The 21232-nt window shown below is 41.9% G+C and overlaps 1 protein-coding gene across 4 annotated transcripts in view; it reads right to left on the bottom strand.

Moving 5' to 3' along the window:
• The window catches only part of numb (NUMB endocytic adaptor protein), a 533145-nt gene that overhangs the window by 153859 nt on the left and 358054 nt on the right, over positions 1-21232 (bottom strand). For all 4 annotated transcript variants that reach the window (XM_071662779.1, XM_071662777.1, XM_071662780.1 and 1 more), the window contains one exon: positions 3065-3177. In XM_071662779.1, the coding sequence (XP_071518880.1) occupies positions 3065-3177 (113 nt within the window). The remainder of the gene's footprint in view (positions 1-3064; positions 3178-21232) is intronic.

Below are 21232 nucleotides of genomic sequence, written 5' to 3' on the forward strand. Positions count from 1 at the left end.
AACTTGCCTCCCACACCATATATTCTTAATACCTTCCACAGAGCATCTCTATCAACTCTATCATATGCCTTCTCCAGATCCATAAATGGTACATACAAATCCATTTGCTTTTCTAAGTATTTCTCACATACATTCTTCAAAGCAAACACCTGGTCCACACATCCTCTACAACTTCTGAAACCACACTGCTCTTCCCCAATCTGATGCTCTGTGCATGCCTTCACCCTCTCAATCAATACCCTCTCATATAATTTACCAGGAATACTCAACAAACTTATACCTCTGTAATTTGAGCACTCACCATTGTCCCCTTTGCCTTTGTACAATGGCACTATGCAAGCATTCCACCAATCCTCAGGTACCTTACCATGAATCATACATACATTAAATAACCAACCAGTCAACAATACAGTCACCCCCTTTTTTAATAGATTCCACTGCAATACCATCCAAACCCTCTGCCTTACCGGCTTTCATCTTCCGCAATGCTTTTACTACCTCTTCTCTATTTACCAAATCATCCTCCATAACCCTCTCATTTTGCACACCACCTCGACTAAAACACCCTATATCTGCCACTCTATCATCAAGCACATTCAACAAACCTTCAAAATACTCACTCCATCTCCTTCTCACATCACCACTACTTGTTATCACCTCCCCATTAGCCCCTTTCACTGAAGTTCCTATTTCTTCCCTTGTCTTACCCACTTTATTTACCTCCTTCCAAAACATCTTTTTATTCTCCCTAAAATTTAATGATACTCTCTCACCCCAACTCTCACTTGCCCTCTTTTACACCTCTCGCACCTTTCTCTTGACCTTCTGCCTCTTTCTTTTATACATCTTCCAGTCATTTGCATTATTTCCCTGCAAAAATCGTCCAAATGCCTCTGTCTTCTCTTTCGCTAATAATCTTACTTTTTCATCCCACCACTCACTACCCTTTCTAAACTGCCCACCTCCCACGCTTCTCATGCCACAAGCGTCTTTTGCACAAGCCATCACTGCATCCCTAAATACATCCCATTCCTTCCCTACTCCCCTTAACTCCTTTGTTCTCACCTTTTTCCATTCTGTACTCAGTCTCTCCTGGTACTCCCTCACACAGGTCTCCTTCCTAAGCTCACTTACTCTCACCACTCTCTTCACCCCAACATTCTCTCTTCTTTTCTGAAAACCTCTACAAATCTCCACCTTCGCCTCCACAAGATAATGATCAGACATCCCTCCAGTTGCACCCCTCAGCACATTAACATCCAAAAGTCTCTCTTTCGCGCGCCTATCAATTAACACAAAATCCAATAATGCTCTCAGGCCATCTCTCCTACTTACATAAGTATACTTATGTATATCTCTCTTTTTAAACCAGCTATTCCCAATCACCAGTCCTTTTTCAGCACATGAATCTACAAGCTCTTCACCATTTCCATTTACAACACTGAACACCCCATGTATACCAATTATTCCCTCAACTGCCACATTACTCACCTTTGCATTCAAATCACCCATCACAATAATCCGGTCTAGCGCATCAAAACCACTAACACACACATTCAGCTGCTCCCAAAACACTTGCCTCTCATGATCTTTCTTCTCATGCCCAGGTGCATATGCACCAATAATCACCCATCTCTCTCGATCAACTTTCAGTTTTACCCATATCAATCTAGAGTTTACTTTCTTACACTCTATCACATACTCCCACCACTCCTGTTTCAGGAGTGGTGCTACTCCTTCCCTTGCTCTTGTCCTCTCACTAACCCCTGACTTAACTCCCAAGACATTCCCAAACCACTCTTCCCCTTTACCGCTGAGCTTCATTTCACTCAGAGCCAAAACATCCAGGTTCCTTTCCTCAAACATACTACCTACCTCTCCTTTTTTCTCATCTCGGTTACATCCACACACATTTAGACACCCCAATCTGAGCCTTTGAGGAGGATGAGCACTCCCCACGTGACTCCTTCTTCTGTTTCCCCTTTTAGAAAGTTAAAATAGAACACATTAGATATCTGATGAAAAACCATTTACTCCAGGAGGGACAGCATTAACTACTCATTATCTCTCTGAAATCATTTGAAGTGTTTCTTCGTGGGATCCTCCATACAACAGTATTTTGAGATATTCAAAAATGATTAAAATGATTATCTTAGTCTTATGATTAACAAATTATAAAAGAATTAAAAAAGATAAATCTAATAAATTCATATTTGTTGTAGAGACATTTGAATTTAGCATGCTGTATGCACTCAGCTTATTACATGTTTATTGACTTTTACTGAGTCATCCATCTTCGTCTCTTCATCACCACCAATAGTTTACAGATATGTAAAGAATTTTTGCCCATGCTATGAGTTCAACATCTACTGGACCATCATCACCATACTCAATGCCCCAAACAGTATCTCTTATTAGCCATTATTCAATGTGGGACATATGAAAGTGTGTGCCAAGGCAATATCTTCCCCCTTGAGTTATGTGGGGAACTGACTTTCTAGGATGTTTTTCCAGAACTAAGTATAATTGCTTGTGAAATATGGCAACTCTACATACAAATAAAGTTTGACTTCCAATTTATATTTCTGGTACATGGACAAAAACAGAGCCCATGCATTACACTTTGGCCACTCTCAAAATGTGTTCAAATAAAAACCAAGGCAATAATAGCCTAACTGGAAGATTCAGATCATCTAAATTTAAACACGACAAGTGAGCTCTCAGCAGCCAGTCACTTGAATCTACCATTCTGTTAAAGCAATATGAATTCCTGATTAATGGATGTCTAAACTGCCTCACAGTAAAACAGATAGCCAACAAAGTTTCTGCAATTCATTGTTATGTACAAAAAAAAAAAAAGCCTTACTCTAATTGCAACACATGATAAATTTCAAACTGAATATTTTCATTCATCAATTAAGAGTATTTGAAATGTTATATCTTAATCTATCAACATGTACTGCTATCAAAAGTGTCTGGAAGAGGAAATTTTACTTAAGCAAAAATGTTCAAATCAAGTGCCAAACTAACACACAAAAAATCTCTATTCATATAAGTAAATTACCTGGTTAAGATGCTGGAACACCCTAAAGGAACCTTGACGCTGTAACATGAGGGGCGTGGCATGTGGTCTGGCGATAGCATGTGGATTTTCAACCTTCTTTACTGGCACAGGTTCTGCAAAGGAATTTTGTCCTTTAACTCTAAACTCTAAACTTATGCAGGTAAAACTACAATCATACAAGGTAATTCAGATCTAATTGGTTAAGCGTGAAAAGGGAAAAGCTTCTTCCTAAGACACTACCAGTTATGACGATAAGACAGATGAAGTGAGGATGTGACTTTGGGAGGAACCCTTAACATGTCCTTCAAATTTCAGTAAAGGTTGATCTTCATATTTACGAAAACCAAAAATCACTGTCCTACCTCTCAGTTTCTGTTTACTTTTCTTTCTCTTAATCCAATGGAACATTTTAATATCTTATCTAATACACTAAATCCATGCTTCAATTTATCCTCTGCTCATATATATGCTATGATCTCTTCAGTAAATTCTGTACTGCTTCCAGTATCTTGCCTTCTGCAACCATAATTCAAAAACTCCAGCAACTCTTCCATCCCCATACAACAACTTATTATCAAGTTACACCCTTATACAAGCAAATAAAATTCCCTGATGCTTCTGAAAAAAAGGTGATTTTCAAGTATAGAAAAAATTCTTTCTTAAGGAATGACAGAATATAATATACAAATAATAAAAGAACTGAGAAGCAAGTGAAATGGGCATCAACTGACCCCTGCGAAAATAAACTTCTAGTGGAAGTGTACTCCTAAGATAATACAAAGAGGTATACAGCATGGTGTCAACACTTCTTGACTGCCACCAATTTGTTTATGTATTGTTTTGATGCACTTAGGTCTTTTTATCATCAACAAAAAGATTATCATCTATATAACTACACTCTTCACTACTTAGCAGTGACATCCTCTCCATGCTATGGTTGAAGGATAACAAAAGTTATGTGTGTCTATTGTATAAAGAGGCCTTACACATCTCTCGCCTTCACCATAGACCATATCAAACTCAATTACTGGCACAACAGCAAGGATTATATATCTAAATGAGACCCCCTACCAAGCAACATAAATCTGCAAAAGGTCTCATTAAAGGGTTAGCAAATAGTGAATACATTCTCTCATTTGCAAGCAGTTTATCAACTTTCATTTTTGAAATGAAAATCTAACTGATATCAACATCCTCACTCAAAACCCCTTGTCCTTCATCCAGGTGTTCTTATGTGATTACTATACAGGTATTACTACTCTACATTCTAAATCCAATATGATGATATACCACTTCATTTTTTACAGTGTTTCTAGAACTAACTATTTCATATAAGAGATACTTCCTGTGATAAGCAAAGGTTTATTGGTCATCTTTAAAAAAAAAAAGTACCTTAGTTACATCATAAGGTTATCACTTAAGTTAAAAAATACCTTAGTTAAAACATTTTTCTCAATGCCCATCTATGTAATCTTCCTTTCTGTACACATACTTCCATATAGTAATCTTCTATCACATTTCTGGTCACCACTTACTATTTATTACTTTTGGAGGCTCATTAACTTTAACAGCTCACACTGGAGCCAATTTTCAATATTGCACCTCATATCAAACCTAGTTGATGAGGTAAATATTGTAAAAATTTGCCCATTGATCATTCAATACTCCAGTGGATGGTCCAGAAACATTCTAATATAGTATAAAGTCATTATTCTGGCTACCTTGGGGCCCAATAGTTGCCAAATTATGGATGCTACAAGTATGGGTATTGATACTATCAAGGGAACTTTCAGATCATACTGAGTAAATCAAATAACATTAAAAGATTTATTCTCCTTATACAGATGTCATGGTAATAATCAACTGACTCATTCATATGCAATATGTGTGTATACATACTATGTATGTTTGTATGAATGCACACACAAACATACGCAAATATATCTATTTATTCTATTTTACTTTGTCGCTGTCTCCTGCGTTAGTGAGGTAGAGCAAGGAAACAGACGAAAGAATGGCCCAACCCACCCACATACACATGTATATACATACACGTCCACACACGCAAATATACATACCTATACATCTCAACGTATACATATATATACACACACAGACATATACACATATACACATGTACATAGTTCATACTGTCTGCCTTTATTCATTCCCATCGCCACCCCACCACATATGAAATAACAACCCACAAACCCAGCAAGTGCACGAGGTACCGCTAGGAAAAGACAACAAAGGCCACATTCATTCACACTCAATCTCTAGCTGTCATGTATAGTGCACCGAAACCACAGCTCCCTTTCCACATCCAGGCCCCACACAACTTTCCATGATTTACCCCAGACGTTTCACATGCCCTGGTTCAATCCAGTGACAGCACGTCAACCCCGGTATACCACATCATTCCAATTCACTCTATTCCTTGCACGCCTATCACCCTCTTGCATGTTCAGGCCCCGATCACTCAAAATCTTTTTCACTCCATCTTTAAACCTCCAATTTGGTCTCCCACTATTCCTCGTTCCCTCCACCTCTGACACATATATCCTCTCGGTCAGTCTTTCCTCACTCATTCTCTCCATGTGACCAAACCATTTCAAAAAACCCTCTTCTGCTCTCTCAACTACACACTTTCTAATACCACACATCTCTCTTACCCTTTCATTACTTACTCGATTAAACCACCTCACACCACATATTGTCTTCAAACATCTCATTTCCAGCACATCCACCCTCATCCGCACAACTCTATCTATAGCCCACGCCTCGCAACCATACAACATTGTTGGGACCACTATTCCTTCAAACATACCCATTTTTGCTTTTCAATGTAATGTTCTCGATTTCCACACATTCTTCAATGCTCCCATAACTTTTGCCCCCTCCCCCATCCTATGATTCACTTCCGCTTCCATGGTTCCATCCGCTGCCAAGTCCACTCCCAGATATCTAAAACACTTTACTTCCTCCAGTTATTCTCCATTCAAATTTATCTCCCAATTGACTTGTCCCTCAACCCTACTGTACCTAATAACCTTACTGTCATTCACATTTACCCTTAACTATCTTCTTTCACACGCTTTACCAAACTCAGTCACCAGCTTCTGCAGTTTCTCACACAAATCAGCCACCAGCACTGTATCATCAGCGAACAACAAATGACTCACTTCTCAAGCTCTCTCATTCACAACAGACTGCATACTTGCCCCTCTTTCCAAAACTCTTGCATTCACCTCCCTAACAACCCTATCCATAAACAAATTAAACAACCATGGAGACACCACACACCCCTGCCGCAAACCAACATTCACTGAGAACCAATTACTTTCCTCCGTTCCTACACACACACATGCCTTACATCCTCGATAAAAACTTTTCACTGCTTCTAACAACTTGCCTCCAACACCATACATTCTTAATACCTTCCACAGAGCATCTCTATCAACTCTATCATATGCCTTCTCCAGATCCATGACTGCTATATACAAATCCATTTGCTTTTCTAAGTATTTCTCACATACATTCTTCAAAGCAAATACCTGATCCACACATACTCGAACACCTCTGAAACCACACTGCTCTTCCCCAATCTGATGCTCTGTATATGCCTTCACCCTCTCAATCAATACCCTCTCATATAATTTCCCAGGAATACTCAACAAACTTATACCTCTATAATTTGAGCACTCATTTTTATCGCCTTTGCCTTTGTACAATGGCACTATGCAAGCATTCCACCAATCCTCAGGCACCTTACCATGAGTCATACATACATTAAATAACCTTACCAACCAGTCAACAATACAGTCATCCCCTTTTTTAATAAATTCCACTGCAATACCATCCAAACCCACTGCCTTGCCGGCTTTCATCTTACACAAACCTTTCACTGCCTCTTCTCTGTTTACCAAATCATTCTCCTTACCCCTTCTCACTTTGTACATCACCTCGACCAAAACACCCTATATCTGCCACTCTATCATCAAACATATTTAACAAACCCTCAAAATACTCACTCCATCTCCTTCTCACATCACCACTACTTGGTGCCACCTCCCCATTAGCCCCCTTCACTGAAGTTCCCATTTCTTCCCTTGTCTTACACACTTTATTTACCTCCTTCCAAAACATCTTTTTATTCTCCCTAAAATCTAATGATACTCTCTCACCCCAGCTCTCATTTGCCCTCTTTTTTGCCTCTTGCACCTTTCTCTTGACCTCCTGTCTCTTTCTTTTATACATCTCCCACTCATTTGCATTATTTCCCTGCAAAAATCGTCCAAATGACTCTCTCTTCTCTTTCACTAATAATCTTACTTCTTCATCCCACCACTCACTACCCTTTCTAATCTGCCCACCTCCCACGCTTCTCATGCCACAAGCATCCCATGTACAAGCCATCACTGCTTCCCTAAATACATCCCATTCCTCCCCCACTCCCCTTATGTCCTTTGTTTTCACCTTTTTCCATTCTGTACTCAGTCTCTCCTGGTACTTCCTCACACAAGTCTCCTTCCCAAGCTCACTTACTCTCACCACTCTCTCCACCCCAACATTCTCTCTTCTTTTCTGAAAACCCCTACAAATCTTCACCTTCACCTCCACAAGATAATGACCAGACATCCCTCCAGTTGCACCTCTCAGCACATTAACATCCAAAAGTCTCTCTTTCGTGTGCCTATCAATTAACACGTAATCCAATAACGCTCTCTGGCCATCTCTCCTACTTACATACGTATACTTATGTATTTCTCTCTTTTTAAACCAGGTATTCCCAATCACCAGTCCTTTTTCAGCACATAAATCTACAAGCTCTTCACCATTTCCATTTACAACACTGAACACCCCATGTATACCAATTATTCCCTCAACTGCCACATTACTCACCTTTGCATTCAAATCACTCATCACTATAACCCGGTCTCATGCATCAAAACTACTAACACACTCACTCAGCTGCTCCCAAAACACTTGCTTCTCATGATCTTTCTTCTCATGTCCAGGTGCATATGCACCAATAATCATCCATCTCTCTCCATTCACTTTCAGTTTTACCCATATCAATCTAGAGTTTACTTTCTTACACTCTATCACATACTCCCACAACTCCTGATTCAGGAGTAGTGCTACTCCTTCCCTTGCTCTTGTCCTCTCACTAACCCCTGACTTTACTCCCCTTTACTCTTGAGCTTCGTTTCAGTCAGGGCCAAAACATCCAGGTTCCTTTCCTCAAACATACTACCTATCTCTCCTTTTTTCTCATCTTGGTTACATCCACACACATTTAGACACCCCAATCTGAGCCTTTGAGGAGGATGAGCACTCCTCGCGTGACTCCTTCTTCTGTTTCCCCTTTTAGAAAGTTAAAATACAAGGAGGGGAGGGTTTCTGGCCCCCCGCTCCCGTCCCCTTTAGTCGCCTTCTACGACACGTGAGGAATGCGTGGGAAGTATTCTTTCTCCCCTATCCCCAAGGATATATATTTTTTTTCAAACCATTCGCCATTTCCCGCATTAGCGAGGTAGCGTTAAGAACAGAGGACTGGGCCATTGAGGGAATATCCTCACCTGGCCCCCTTCTCTGTTCCTTCTTTTGGAAAATTAAAAAAAATTGAGAGGGGAGGATTTCCAGCCCCCCGCTCCCTCCCCTTTTAGTCGCCTTCTACGACACGCAGGGAATACGTGGGAAGTATTCTTAATCCCCTATCCCCAGGGATATATATATATATATATATATATATATATATATATATATATATATATATATATATATACATGAAACTAATTCATACTTGCAGCCTTAACTCATTCCCATCGCCACACCGCCACATATGAAATAGTATCTCCCCCTCCCCCTGCGAGGTGGCGCTAGGAAAGGACAACAAAGGACACATTCGTTCATACACAGTCTCTAGCTGTCATGTGTAATGCACCGAAACCAAAGCTCCCTTTCCACATCCAGGCCCCACAAAACTTTCCATGGTTTACCCCAGGTGCTTCACATGCCCTGGTTCAATCCATTGACAGCACGTCGACCCCGGTATACCACATTGTTCTAATCCACTCTATTCCTTGCACACCTTTCACCTTTCAGGCCCCAATCGCTCAAAATCTTTTTCACTCTATCCTTCCACCTCCACTGTCTCCCACTTCTCCTCGTTCCCTCCACCTCTGACATATATAGCCTCTTTGTCAATCTTTCCTCACTCATTCTCTCCATGTGACCAAACCATTTCAACAGACCCTCTTCTGCTCTCTCAACCACACTCTTTTTAGTACCACTCATCTCTCTTACCCTTTCATTACTTACTCGATCAAACCACCTCACACCACATATTGTCCTCAAACATCTCATCTCTAACACATCCACCCTCCTCTGAACAACCCTATCTACAGCCCACGCCTGGCAACCATATAACATTGTTGGAACCACTATTCCTACAAACGTACCCATTTTTGCTTTCCGAGATAATGTTCTCACCTTCCACACATTCTTCAACACTCCCAGAACCTTCGAACCCTCACCCACCCTGTGAATCACTTCCACTTCCATGGTTCCATCCGCAGACAAATCCACTCCCGGATATCTAAAACACTTCACTTCCTCCAGTTTTTCTCCATTTAAACTTACCTCCCAATTGACTTGTCCCTCAACCCTACTGGACCTAATAACCTTGCTCTTATTCACATTCACTCTCAGCTTTCTTCTTTCACACGCTTTGCCAAACTCAGTCACCAGCTTCTGCAGTTTCTCACCTGAATCAGCCACAAGCGCTATATCATCAGCGAACAACAACTAACTCACTTTCCAAGCCCTCTCATCGACAACAGACTGCATACTTGCCCCCCCCCTCTCTCCAAAACTCTTGCATTCACCTCTTTATATTTATTCTTTATACTTTACTGCTGTCTCCCGCGTTAGTGAGGTAGTACAAGGAAAAACACGAAAGAATGGCCCAACCCATCCACATACACATGTATATATAAACGCCCACACACGCACATATACATACCTATACATTTCAATGTATACATACACAGACATATACATATATGTATATTCTTAATACCTTCCACAGAGCATCTCTATCAACTCTATCATATGCCTTCTCCAGATCCATAAATGCTACATACAAATCCATTTGCTTTTCTAAGTATTTCTCACATATATTCTTCAAAGCAAACAACTGATACACACATCCTCTACCACTTCTGAAACCACACTGCTCTTCCCCAATCTGATGCTCTGTACATGCCTTCACCCTCTCAATCAATATCCTCCCATATAATTTACCAGGAATACTCAACAAACTTATACCTCTGAAATTTGAGCACTCACTCTTATCCCCTTTGCCTTTGTACAATGGCACTATGCACGCATTCCGCCAATCCTCAGGCACCTCACCATGAGTCATACATACATTAAATAACCTTACCAACCAGTCAATAATACAGTCACCCCCTTTTTTACTAAATTCCACTGCAATACCATCCAAACCTGATGCCTTGCCGGCTTTCATCTTCCGCAAAGCTTTTACTACCTCTTCTCTGTTTACCAAATCATTTTCCCTAACCCTCTCACTTTGCACACCACCTCAACCAAAACACCCTATATCTGCCACTCTATCATCAAACACATTCAACAAACCTTCAAAATACTCACTCCATCTCCTTCTCACATCATCACTACTTGTTATCACCTCCCCATTTGAGCCCTTCACTGAAGTTCCCATTTGCTCCCTTGTCTTACGCACTTTATTTACCTCCTTCCAGAACATCTTTTTATTCTCCCTAAAATTTAATGATACTCTCTTACCCCAACTCTCATTTGCCCTCTTTTTCACCTCTTGCACCTTTCTCTTGACCTCCTGTCTCTTTCTTTTATACATCTCCCACTCAATTGCATTTTTTCCCTGCAAAAATCGTCCAAATGCCTCTTCTCTTTCAATAATAATCTTACTTCTTCATCCCACCACTCACTACCCTTTCTAATCAAACCACCTCCCACTGTTAAGAATATATGGTGTGGGAGGTAAGTTGTTAGAAGCAGTGAAAAGTTTTTATCGAGGATGTAAGGCATGTGTACGTGTAGGAAGAGAGGAAAGTGATTGGTTCTCAGTGAATGTAGGTTTGCGGCAGGGGTGTGTGATGTCTCCATGGTTGTTTAATTTGTTTATGGATGGGGTTGTTAGGGAGGTGAATGCAAGAGTTTTGGAAAGAGGGGCAAGTATGAAGTCTGTTGTGGATGAGAGAGCTTGGGAAGTGAGTCAGTTTTTGTTCGCTGATGATACAGCGCTGGTGGCTGATTGATGTGAGAAACTGCAGAAGTTGGTGACTGAGTTTGGTAAAGTGTGTGAAAGAAGAAAGTTAAGAGTAAATGTGAATAAGAGCAAGGTTATTAGGTACAGTAGGGTTGAGGGTCAAGTCAATTGGGAGGTAAGTTTGAATGGAGAAAAACTGGAGGAAGTAAAGTGTTTTAGATATCTGGGAGTGGATCTGGCAGCGGATGGAACCATGGAAGCAGAAGTGGATCATAGGGTGGGGGAGGGGGCGAAAATCCTGGGAGCCTTGAAGAATGTGTGGAAGTTGAGAACATTATCTCGGAAAGCAAAAATGGGTATGTTTGAAGGAATAGTGCTTCCAACAATGTTGTATGGTTGCGAGGCGTGGGCTATGGATAGAGTTGTGCACAGGAGGGTGGATGTGCTGGAAATGAGATGTTTGAGGACAATGTGTGGTGTGAGGTGGTTTGATCGAGTAAGTAACGTAAGGGTAAGAGAGATGTGTGGAAGTAAAAAGAGCGTGGTTGAGAGAGCAGAAGAGGGTGTTTTGAAATGGTTTGGGCACATGGAGAGAATGAGTGAGGAAAGATTGACCAAGAGGATATATGTGTCGGAGGTGGAGGGAACGAGGAGAAGTGGGAGACCAAATTGGAGGTGGAAAGATGGAGTGAAAAAGATTTTGTGTGATCGGGGCCTGAACATGCAGGAGGGTGAAAGGAGGGCAAGGAATAGAGTGAAATGGATCGATGTGGTATACCGGGGTTGATGTGCTGTCAGTGGATTGAATCAGGGCATGTGTAGCGTCTGGGGTAAACCATGGAAAGCTGTGTAGGTATGTATATTTGCGTGAGTGGACGTGTATGTATATACATGTGTATGGGGGTGGGTTGGGCCATATCTTTCGTCTGTTTCCTTGCGCTACCTCGCAAACGCAGGAGACAGTGACAAAGCAAAAAAAAAAAAAATATATATATATATATATATATTTTTTTTTTTTATACTTTGTCGCTGTCTCCCGCGTTTGCGAGGTAGCGCAAGGAAACAGACGAAAGAAATGACCCAACCCCCCCCATACACATGTATATACATACGTCCACACACGCAAATATACATACCTACACAGCTTTCCATGATTTACCCCAGACGTTTCACATGCCTTGATTCAATCCACTGACAGCACATCAACCCCGGTATACCACATCGCTCCAATTCACTCTATTCCTTGCCCTCCTTTCACCCTCCTGCATGTTCAGGCCCCGATCACACAAAATCTTTTTCACTCCATCTTTCCACCTCCAATTTGGTCTCCCTCTTCTCCTTGCTCCCTCCACCTCCGACACATATATCCTCTTGGTCAATCTTTCCTCACTCATTCTCTCCATGTGCCCAAACCACTTCAAAACACCCTCTTCTGCTCTCTCAACCACGCTCTTTTTATTTCCACACATCTCTCTTACCCTTACGTTACTCACTCGATCAAACCACCTCACACCACACATTGTCCTCAAACATCTCATTTCCAGCACATCCATCCTCCTGCGCACAACTCTATCCATAGCCCACGCCTCGCAACCATACAACATCGTTGGAACCACTATTCCTTCAAACATACCCATTTTTGCTTTCCGAGATAATGTTCTCGACTTCCACACATTCTTCAAGGCCCCCAGAATTTTCGCCCCCTCCCCCACCCTATGAACCACTTCCGCTTCCATATATATATATTATATATTATATTTTCATTATACTTTGTCGCTGTCTCCCGCGTTTGCGAGGTAGCGCAAGGAAACAGACGAAAGAAATGGCCCAACCCCCCCCCATACACATGTATATACATACGTCCACACACGCAAATATACATACCTACACAGCTTTCCATGGTTTACCCCAGACGCTTCACATGCCCTGCTTCAATCCACTGACAGCACGTCAACCCCGGTATACCACATCGCTCCAATTCACTCTATTCCTTGCCCTCCTTTCACCCTCCTGCATGTTCAGGCCCCGATCACACAAAATCTTTTTCACTCCATCTTTCCACCTCCAATTTGGTCTCCCTCTTCTCCTTGTTCCCTCCACCTCCGACACATATATCCTCTTGGTCAATCTTTCCTCACTCATCCTCTCCATGTGCCCAAACCACTTCAAAACACCCTCTTCTGCTCTCTCAACCACACTCTTTTTATTTCCACACATCTCTCTTACCCTTACGTTACTCACTCGATCAAACCACCTCACACCACACACTGTCCTCAAACATCTCATTTCCAGCACATCCATCCTCCTGTGCACCACTCTATCCATAGCCCACGCCTCGCAACCATAGAACATTGTTGGAACCACCATTCCTTCAGACATACCCATTTTTGCTTTCCGAGATAATGTTCTCGACTTCCACACATTCTTCAAGGCTCCCAGGATTTTCGCCCCCTCCCCCACCCTATATATATATATACATATATATATATATATATATATATCTCTTTCTTTCAAACTATTCGCCATTTCCCGCGTTAGCGAGGTAGCGTTAGGAACAGAGGACTGGGCCTTTTTTGGAATATCCTCACCTGGCCCCCTCTGTTCCTTCTTTTGGAAAATTAAAAAAAAAACGAGAGGGGAGGATTTCCAGCCCCCCCGCTCCCTCCCCTTTTAGTCGCCTTCTACGACACGCAGAGAATACGTGGGAAGTATTCTTAATCCCCTATCCCCAGGGAAAATATATATATATATATATATATATATATATATATATATATATATATATATATATATATATATATATATATGCCCTCTTTTTCACCTCTTGCACCTTTCTCTTGACCTCCTGTCTCTTTCTTATATACATCTCCCACTCAATTGCATTTTTTCCCTGCAAAAAAATCGTCCAAATGCCTCTCTCTTCTCTTTCACTAATAATCTTACTTCTTCATCCCACCACTCACTACCCTTTCTAATCAACCCACCTCCCACTCTTCTCATGCCACAAGCATCTTCTGCGCAATCCATCATTGATTCCCTAAATACATCCCATTCCTCCCCCACTCCCCTTACTTCCATTGTTCTCACCTTTTTCCATTCTGTACTGTCTCTCCTGGTACTTCCTCACACAAGTCTCCTTCCCAAGCTCACTTACTCTCACCACCCTCTTCACCCCAACATTCACTCTTCTTTTCTGAAAACCCATACAAATCTTCACCTTAGCCTCCACAAGATAATGATCAGACATCCCTCCCGTTGCACCTCTCAGCACATTAACATCCAAAAGTCTCTCTTTCGCGTGCCTGTCAATTAACACGTAATCCAATAACGCTCTCTGGCCATCTCTCCTACTTACATAAGTATACTTATGTATATCTCGCTTTTTAAACCAGGTATTCCCAATCACCAGTCCTTTTTCAGCACATAAATCTACAAGCTCTTCACCATTTCCATTTACAACACTGAACACCCCATGTATACCAATTATTCCCTCAACTGCCACATTACTCACCTTTGTATTCAAATCACCCATCACTATAACCCGGTCTCGTGCATCAAAACCACTAACACACTCATTCAGCTGCTCCCAAAACACTTGCCTCTCATGATCTTTCTTCTCATGCCCAGGTGCATATGCACCAATAATCACCCATATCTCTCCATCAACTTTCAGTTTTACCCATATTAATCGAGAATTTACTTTCTTACATTCTATCACATACTCCCACAACTCCTGTTTCAGGAGTACTGCTACTCCTTCCCTTGCTCTTGTCCTCTCACTAACCCCTGACTTTACTCCCCTTTACTCTTGAGCATCGTTACAGTCAGGGCCAAAACATCCAGGTTCCTTTCCTCAAACTAACTAACCTATCTCTCCTTTTTTTCTCATCTTGGTTACATCCACACACATTTAGACACCCCAATCTGAGCCTTTGAGGAGGAAGAGCCACGTCCTCGCGTGACTCCTTCTTCTGTTTCCCTTTTAGAAAGTTAAAATACGAGGGGAGGGTTTCTGGCCCCCCGCTCCCGTCCCTTTAGTCGCCTTCTACGACACGCAGGGAATACGTGGGAAGTATTCTTAATCCCCTATCCCCAGGGAAAATATATATATATTTTTTTTCAAACCATTCGCCATTTCCCACATACGAGGTAGCGTTAAGAACAGAGGACTGGGCCATTGAGGAATACCGTCACCTGGCCCCCTCTGTTCCTTCTTTTGGAAAATTAAAAAAAAAACGAGAGGGGAGGATTTCCAGCCCCCGCTCCCTCCCCTTTTAGTCGCCTTCTACGACACGCAGGGAATACGTGGGAAGTATTCTTAATCCCCTATCCCCAGGGATATATATATATAATATATATATATATATAATATATATATATATTATATATTACTATACTATATATACACACACAGACATATACACATATACACATGTACATAATTCATGCTTACTGCCTTTATTCATTCTCATCGCCACCCCACACACATGAAATGACACCCCCCTCCCTTGTGTGCGCACAATGTAGTGCTAGGAAAAGACAACAAAGGCCACATTCATTCACACTCAGCCTCTAGCTATCTTGTGTAATGCACCGAAACCACAGCCTCCATTTCCACATCCACATTATTCTTATCATACTTTGTCGCTGTCTCCCACGTTAGTGAGGCAGCGCAAGGAAACAGACGAAAGAAATGGCCCAACCCCCCCCATACACATGTATATACATACGTCCACACACGCAAATATACATACCTACACAGCTTTCCATGGTTTACCCCAGACGCTTCACATGCCTTGATTCAATCCACTGACAGCACATCAACCCCGGTATACCACATCGCTCCAATTCACTCTATTCCTTGCCCTCCTTTCACCTCCTGCATGTTCAGGCCCCGATCACACAAAATCTTTTTCACTCCATCTTTCCACCTCCAATTTGGTCTCCCTCTTCTCCTTGTTCCCTCCACCTCCGACACATATATCCTCTTGGTCAATCTTTCCTCACTCATTCTCTCCATGTGACCAAACCATTTCAAAAAACCCTCTTCTGCTCTCTCAACCACGCTCTTTTTATTTCCACACATCTCTCTTACCCTTTCATTACTTACTCGATCAAACCACCTCACACCACATATTGTCCTCAAACATCTCATTTCCAGCACATCCATCCTCCTGCGCACAACTCTATCCATAGCCCACGCCTCGCAACCATACAACATCGTTGGAAGCACTATTCCTTCAAACATACCATTTTTGCTTTCCGAGATAATGTTCTCGACTTCCACACATTCTTCAAGGCCCCCAGAATTTTCGCCCCCTCCCCCACCCTATATATATATTATATATATATATATTTTTTTTTTTTTTTATACTTTGTCGCTGTCTCCCGCGTTTGCGAGGTAGCGCAAGGAAACAGACGAAAGAAATGGCCCAACCCCCCCCATACACATGTATATACATACGTCCACACACGCAAATATACATACCTATACAATTCATGTATACATACCACAGACATATACATAGTAGGTAGAAGTCTTATACCGTTTCCACAGAGCATCTCTATCAACTCTATCATATGCCTTCTCCAGATCCATAAATGCTACATACAAATCCATTTGCTTTTCTAAGTATTTCTCACATATATTCTTCAAAGCAAACAACTGATACACACATCCTCTACCACTTCTGAAACCACACTGCTCTTCCCCAATCTGATGCTCTGTACAATGCCTTCACCCTCTCAATCAATATCCTCCCATATAATTTACCAGGAATACTCAACAAACTTATACCTCTGAAATTTGAGCACTCACTCTTATCACCCTTGCCTTGTAAAATGGCACTATGCACGCATTCCGCCAATCCTCGGCACCTCACCATGAGTCATACATACATTAAATAACCTTACCAACCAGTCAACAATACAGTCATCCCCTTTTTTAATAAATTCCACTGCAATACCATCCAAACCTGATGCCTTGCCGGCTTTCATCTCCGCAAAGCTTTTACTACCTCTTCTCTGTTTACCAAATCATTTTCCCTAACCTCTCACTTTGCACACCACCTCAACCAAAACACCCTATATCTGCCACTCTATCATCAAACACATTCAACAAACCTTCAAAATACTCACTCCATCTCCTTCTCACATCATCACTACTTGTTTATCACCTCCCCATTTGAGCCCTTCACTGAAGTTCCCATTTCTTCCCTTGTCTTACACACTTTATTTACCTCCTTCCAGAACATCTTTTTATTCTCCCTAAAATTTATTGATACTCTCTTACCCCAACTCTCATTTGCCCTCTTTTTCACCTCTTGCACCTTTCTCTTGACCTCCTGTCTCTTTCTTTTATACATCTCCCACTCAATTGCATTTTTTCCCTGCAAAAATCGTCCAAATGCCTCTTCTCTTTCAATAATAATCTTACTTCTTCATCCCACCACTCACTACCCTTTCTAATCAAACCACCTCCCACTGTAAGAATATATGGTGTGGGAGGTAAGTTGTTAGAAGCAGTGAAAAGTTTTTATCGAGGATTAAGGCATGTTGTAACGTGTAGAAGAGAGAAAGTGATTGGTTCTCAGTGAATGTAGGTTTGCGGCAGGGGTGTGTGATGTCTCCATGGTTTGTTTTATTTGTTTATGGATGGGGTTGTTAGGGAGGTGAATGCAAGAGTTTTGGAAAGAGGGGCAAGTATGAAGTCTGTTGTGGATGAGAGAGCTTGGGAAGTGAGTCAGTTTTTGTTCGCTGATGATACAGCGCTGGTGGCTGATTGATGTGAGAAACTGCAGAAGTTGGGACTTGAGTTGGTAAAGTGTGTGAAAGAAGAAAGTTAAGAGTAAATGTGAATAAAGAGCAAGGTTATTAGGTACAGTAGGGTTGAGGGTCAAGTCAATTGGAGGTAATTTTTGAATGGCGAACCACTGGAGGAAGCAAAGTGTTTAGAAATCTCGAGTGGATCTGGCAGCGGATGGAACCATGGAAGCGGAAGTGGATCATAGGGTGGGGGAGGGGGCGAAAATCCTGGGAGCCTTGAAGAATGTGTGGAAGTTGGGGGGGGTGGGGAGAACATATCTCTGAAGGGCAAAAATGGAGTATGGATTTGAAGGAATAGTTCTTCCAACAATGTAGTATGTGTTGCGAGGCGTGGGCTATGGATAGAGTTGTGCGCAGGAGGGTGGATGTGCTGGAAATGAGATGTTTGAGGACAATGTGTGGTGTGAGGTGGTTTGATCGAGTAAGTAACGTAAGGGTAAGAGAGATGTGTGGAAGTAAAAAGAGCGTGGTTGAGAGAGCAGAAGAGGGTGTTTTGAAATGGTTTGGGCACATGGAGAGAATGAGTAAGGAAAGATTGACCAAGAGGATATATGTGTCGGAGGTGGAGGGAACGAGGAGAAGTGGGAGACCAAATTGGAGGTGGAAAGATGGAGTGAAAAAGATTTTGTGTGATCGGGGCCTGAACATGCAGGAGGGTGAAAGGAGGGCAAGGAATAGAGTGAAAATTGGCTCAATGTGTATACCGGGTTGATGTGCTGTCAGTGGATTGAATCAGGGCATGTGAAGCGTCTGGGGTAAACCATGAGAAGCTGTGTAGGTATGTATATTTGCGTGAGTGGACTGTATGTATATACATGTGTATGGGGGTGGGTTGGGCCATTTTTTTTCGTCTGTTTCCTTGCGCTACCTGCAAACGCAGGAGACAGTGACAAAGCAAAAAAAAAAAAAAAATATATATATATTTTTTTTTTTTTTTTTTATACTTTGTCGCTGTCTCCCGCGTTTGCGAGGTAGCGCAAGGAAACAGACGAAAGAAATGGCCCAACCCCCCCCATACACATGTATATACATACGTCCACACACGCAAATATACATACCTACACAGCTTTCCATGATTTACCCCAGACGTTTCACATGCCTTGATTCAATCCACTGACAGCACGTCAACCCCGGTATACCACATCGCTCCAATTCACTCTATTCCTTGCCCTCCTTTCACCCTCCTGCATGTTCAGGCCCCGATCACACAAAATCTTTTTCACTCCATCTTTCCACCTCCAATTTGGTCTCCCTCTTCTCCTTGCTCCCTCCACCTCCGACACATATATCCTCTTGTCAATCTTTCCTCACTCATTCTCTCCATGTGCCCAAACCATTTCAAAACACCCTCTTCTGCTCTCTCAACCACGCTCTTTTTATTTCCACACATCTCTCTTACCCTTTCATTACTTACTCGATCAAACCACCTCACACCACACATTGTCCTCAAACATCTCATTTCCAGCACATCCATCCTCCTGCGCACAACTCTATCCATAGCCCACGCCTCGCAACCATACAACATCGTTGGAAGCACTATTCCTTCAAACATACCATTTTTGCTTTCCGAGATAATGTTCTCGACTTCCACACATTCTTCAAGGCCCCCAGAATTTTCGCCCCCTCCCCCACCCTAAGACCACTTTCCGCTTCCATATATATATATATATTATATATATATATATTTTTTTTTTTTTTTATACTTTGTCGCTGTCTCCCGCGTTTGCGAGGTAGCGCAAGGAAACAGACGAAAGAAATGGCCCAACCCCCCCCATACACATGTATATACATACGTCCACACACGCAAATATACATACCTACACAGCTTTCCATGGTTTACCCCAGACGCTTCACATGCCTTGATTCAATCCACTGACAGCACATCAACCCCGGTATACCACATCGCTCCAATTCACTCTATTCCTTGCCCTCCTTTCACCCTCCTGCATGTTCAGGCCCCGATCACACAAAATCTTTTTCACTCCCACTCCATCTTTCCACCTCCAATTTGGTCTCCCTCTTCTCCTTGTTCCCTCCACCTCCGACACATATATCCTCTTGTCAATCTTTCCTCACTCATTCTCTCCATGTGCCCAAACCACTTTAAAACACCCTCTTCTGCTCTCCTCAACTCTCAACCCACGCTCTTTTTATTTCCACACATCTCTCTTACCCTTACGTTACTCACTCGATCAAACCACCTCACACCACACATTGTCCTCAAACATCTCATTTCCAGCACATCCATCCTCCTGCGCACAACTCTATCCATAGCCCACGCCTCGCAACCATACAACATCGTTGGAAGCACTATTCCTTCAAACATACCCATTTTTGCTTTCCGAGATAATGTTCTCGACTTCCACACATTCTTCAAGGCCCCCAGAATTTTCGCCCCCTCCCCCCCCCTATATATAATATATATATATATATATATATAATATATATATATATAATATATATATATATATCTCTTTCTTTCAAACTCTTCGACCAATTCCCTCGTTAGCGAGGTAGCGATAGGAACAGAGGACCTGGGGCCTTTTTTGGAATATCCTCACCTGGCCCCCTCTGTTCCTTCTTTTGGAAAATTAAAAAAAAAACGAGAGGGGAGGATTTCCAGCCCCCCAATCCCGCTCCCTCCCCTTTTAGTCGCCTTCTACGACACGCAGGGAATACGTGGGAAGTATTCTTAATCCCCTATCCCCAGGGAAAATATATATATATATATATATATATATATATTATATATATATATATTATAATATATATATATATAATATATATACAAAAGCCCTCTTTTTCACCTCTTGCACCTTTCTCTTGAACTCCTGTCCTCTTTCTTATATACATCTCCCACTCAATTGCATTTTTTCCCTGCAAAAATCGTCCAAATGCCTCTCTCTTCTCTTTCACTAATAATCTTACTTCTTCATCCCACCACTCACTACCCTTTCTAATCAACCCACCTCCCACTCTTCTCATGCCACATAGCACTTCTGCGCAATCCATCATTGATTCCCTAAATACATCCCATTCCTCCCCCACTCCCCTTACTTCCATTGTTC

The sequence above is a fragment of the Panulirus ornatus genome, chromosome 6 (genome assembly GCF_036320965.1).
Source record: "Panulirus ornatus isolate Po-2019 chromosome 6, ASM3632096v1, whole genome shotgun sequence".
NCBI classification, from domain to species: Eukaryota; Metazoa; Arthropoda; class Malacostraca; order Decapoda; family Palinuridae; genus Panulirus; species Panulirus ornatus.